Here is a 3,592-nt window from a genome sequence, read left to right on the forward strand (position 1 = left end):
AACCCCTCCTGTCCACAGCGGCATCCCTAGTTTGACCCAACCACTGTAGTCTCTCTCTCTCTCTCTCTCTCTCTCTCTCTCTCTCTCTCTCTCCTCAACTCCCCCTCACTTCCCCCTCACTTCCCCTCAGCCCCCCCGCCACGTCTTTATCCCTCCAGATCGGAAGAGTTTCCCCTTCTCTCCCCTCGGCGAACAGGATACATTTATCAGAATACAACTAACCTCAGCCAGTGGGTGACCTCCCCCGCCCCCGGGCCTTTTGCCATATTCGTCACATATATTGGCTGGTCCCCTCAGGAAAGAAACATCCATAGCCTTTAAAATATGATTCTGCCTCTCTTCCCCTCGGATCAAATTGACACATTTATCATAAAAACATGTCATGGCTTTCCAGCAGTCTCTCTCTCTCTCTCTCTCTCTCTCTCTCTCTCTCTCTCTCTCTCTCTCTCTCTCTCTCTCTTTTACTTAGAATGGAATTTTAATCGCTTTTTTTTGAAAGACTGAGAGACTGATGTAATCTTAAAGTGAAGTGGAAAAAGAAATTTTAGGTAAATATCACCATTTGATGGTGGCGATCATTTTAAGATTTTTAAGGTATTTATTTTTAATTTACTTTGCCTACTTAAATATTTGCTTTCCGTCATCAGCCCTGCTGAATTAAAATATAATGGCAACAATAATAATTTTGATGATAACAGAACGGAGAAAGACAAAGACTTACATGTTTAGGTACACTTGCAAATATATATACATATATAAATACATATATACATACATACATACACATAAACACACACACATATATATATGTATATATATATATATATATATATATATATATATATATATATATATATATATATATATATATATATATATATATATATATATACATATATACACAGCTCCTTCCACCATTCTTTGTTTTAGAAAGAGACCTCCTTAATACTTTTTTTTTTCTCTTTCTCTTGTAAGTTAATATGGTTAAATTCACAAGATATGGCACATGCTTCATACCACTTGATTTTGAAAGCTGCAATGCGTTTTAATATTTGGGGTCTTTATTGCTCAAATGATGTTAGTGTTGGGTCATAAATAACTTTTTTATCATCCAAATGAGTCTTAATTACGAAACTGGAATATAAATCAGCTATAATGAATACCTTAATGAGACTGGTTTTGATGTATGTACATATTTTCAACTTTTTATTTATTTTTGCTTGTTTCCTCTGTCATAGCTTCGTCATTTCAGGGTTAATTTGTAGATTTTTTAAAGCTGACATTGATTTTAGTCTGTTTCAGATAATTCGAGTGTTTCTATTTTCTCTCATTTCATGTTATTTAGATTATTATTGCTAATAATAATAATAATAATAATAATGATAATAATAATGGTAAATCTATCGCTCATTAAGAAGAATGTTTGATCACTATTAGTGTAATAAGTATCGATTTAAGACTGCACATTATTCAGTTAATTACGATTGCCTAAAAAAAATACTTTAATCTTTTGCTGTTCCTGCAATTTACAATCTCTCTCACTCTTCCATGTTTCGCTCTCTCTCTCTCTCTCTCTCTCTCTCTCTCTCTCTCTCTCTCATTAATCTCAATCCATCCTCTTTTTTTCCATAGAACGTTTTTATCACCATCCTTTCATGTGTGCTTTTTTTTCAACCACACCCTTTTACCCTTTCGAGTTATAGCGTTCCTTTTCCCCCATTACATATTTCCTTCTCGGCCCTTTCCCCTTCTTTTGACCCCCTACCCACCCCATCCACCTAACCCTCCCCCCTCCTCCTATATCCCCACCTCCTCCTCAGCCTCCTCCTCCTCCTCCTCCTTCCCCGAGGCTCCCCCCTCGATACGTGTCCGTGTTTCATGCCCTCACAATAAAAAGCCCATGATGTCTGTCAGCCAGATCTATGGCCCAAAGGACGCAATGGGTCGGAAAATGTGGTAATAACGGCGGAGTGGTGAGCCAGAAACGCTCCGTCCCACCCTGATAGATGGGCCCTGACGCCCCCCCCCCCTCCTCCCTCCCGAGGGACGGTCGAGGAGTAAGAGGTGGAGGAGGAGAAGGTGGAGGAGGAGGAGGAGGAGGAGGAGGAGGAGGAGGAGAGAAATCATTCGGAGGAGGAGGAGGAGGAGGAGGTGAAGGAGGAGACAAATCATCCAGAGGAGGAGGAGGAGGAGAAGGAGGAGGAGGAGGTGATTGGAAAGAAGGAAGAGGTGATTGGAAAGGGGGAGGAGAGAAATCTCCAGAGGAGGAGGAGGAGGAGGATAAGGTGATAGGAAAGGAGGAGGAAAAGGAGATCAGAAAGCAAGTGAAAGGTGAGGAGAAAAGTTGAGGGAAATCATCAAGAAGAGGAGGAGGAGGAGGAGGAAGAGGAAAAGGAGGAGGAGGAGGAGGAGATAGGAAAGGAGGAGGAAAAGGCGATCAGAAAGCAAGTGAAAGGTGTGGAGAAAATTTGAGGGCCATCAAGAAGAGGAGGAGGAGGAGGAGGAAGAAGAGGAAAGGAGGGGGAGGAGGAGGAGGAGGGGGAGGAGGAAGAGGAGTAGACGATATGGAAGGAGGAGGAAGAGGAGTAGACGATAAGGAAGGAGGAGGAAGAGGAAATCGGAAAGCAAGTGAAAGGTAGTGAGAAAAGGTTGAGGGAAATCATCAAGAAGAGAAGGAGGAGAAGTAGGTGGGGGAGGAAGAGGAGGAAGAGGAGGTGGTAGTGAAGGAGGAGAAGAAGGAGACTGATAAGGAAATGGGAGGTAGGGAGACAAGGTTGAGGAGATGAGATTGAGGAAATCATCGATTGGAGAAGGAAGGTCAGAAGGATGAGGAGGAAAAGGAAGAGGGGGAGGAGGAGGAGGAGGAGGAGGAGGAGGAGAACGAAAAGCAAGTGAGAGGTAAGAGCTGAAGGAAAAGGTGGAGGAATAGGAGGATGAGGTGGAGGAGGAGGAGGAGGAGGAACAGGCGATAGGGAATTCGAAGGAAAACAAACGAGAGGCGAAAAAGAATCAGAATGTACGGGAGAAGAAGGAAATGTGAAGAAGGGGTAAAATGAATGGGAAATGTAAGAAGGGGGAGGATGAGATACAGATGGAGAATGGCGAATGAAATCTGGAAGAGGGGAGAACTATAAAACATAGAAAAATAAGGGTATAGAAAAAGAAAACAAGTAAGAGGTGCAATAGGAGGAGGAGGAGGAGGAGGAGGAGGAGGAAAAGACTTAATGATGGAGGGTGCAATAGAAGGAGGAGGAAAAAGACTTAATGATGGAGGAAAAGAAAAGGAGGAACAATAACTTAACGAGACTTGGAACATTAAGAAACAAAAGCAAAGCAGAATGTTGATAACAGAAAGGGAATAATAAGAAATGCTGATAACAGAAGGGGTGATAATAACACAGGAGTAAATAACCTTGGAGTTGGAGAACTGATTGGACACTTTTGAATGTAGCTATTCACTCGCCCAAGTGTTTATCATTATTAAAGAAAACCAATATCTACGTTTACGTAATGATCAAGCATAATACACACAAACAAGATATATTTCAGGGGTGATTTGCTGAAGGACATAAATGAATTCGAGATAATGTGA

General features: G+C 41.7%; 1 protein-coding gene across 1 annotated transcript; it reads right to left on the reverse strand.

Moving 5' to 3' along the window:
* Positions 1-2,357: 2,357 nt before the first annotated feature.
* Positions 2,358-2,663, reverse strand: LOC136849417 (uncharacterized). The gene has a single exon (XM_067122768.1). The coding sequence runs from the start codon at positions 2,661-2,663 to the stop codon at positions 2,358-2,360; it is 306 nt and encodes a 101-aa protein (XP_066978869.1).
* Between the last annotated feature and the right edge of the window lie 929 nt (positions 2,664-3,592).

This window comes from Macrobrachium rosenbergii, chromosome 21 (genome assembly GCF_040412425.1).
Source record: "Macrobrachium rosenbergii isolate ZJJX-2024 chromosome 21, ASM4041242v1, whole genome shotgun sequence".
Taxonomy (NCBI): Eukaryota; Metazoa; Arthropoda; class Malacostraca; order Decapoda; family Palaemonidae; genus Macrobrachium; species Macrobrachium rosenbergii.

What these genes read in the sequence shown, in the direction of transcription:
- LOC136849417 (XM_067122768.1), bottom strand. Translation starts at nt 2,663, where the DNA reads ATGATTTCCCTCAACCTTTTCTCACTACCTTTCACTTGCTTTCCGATT.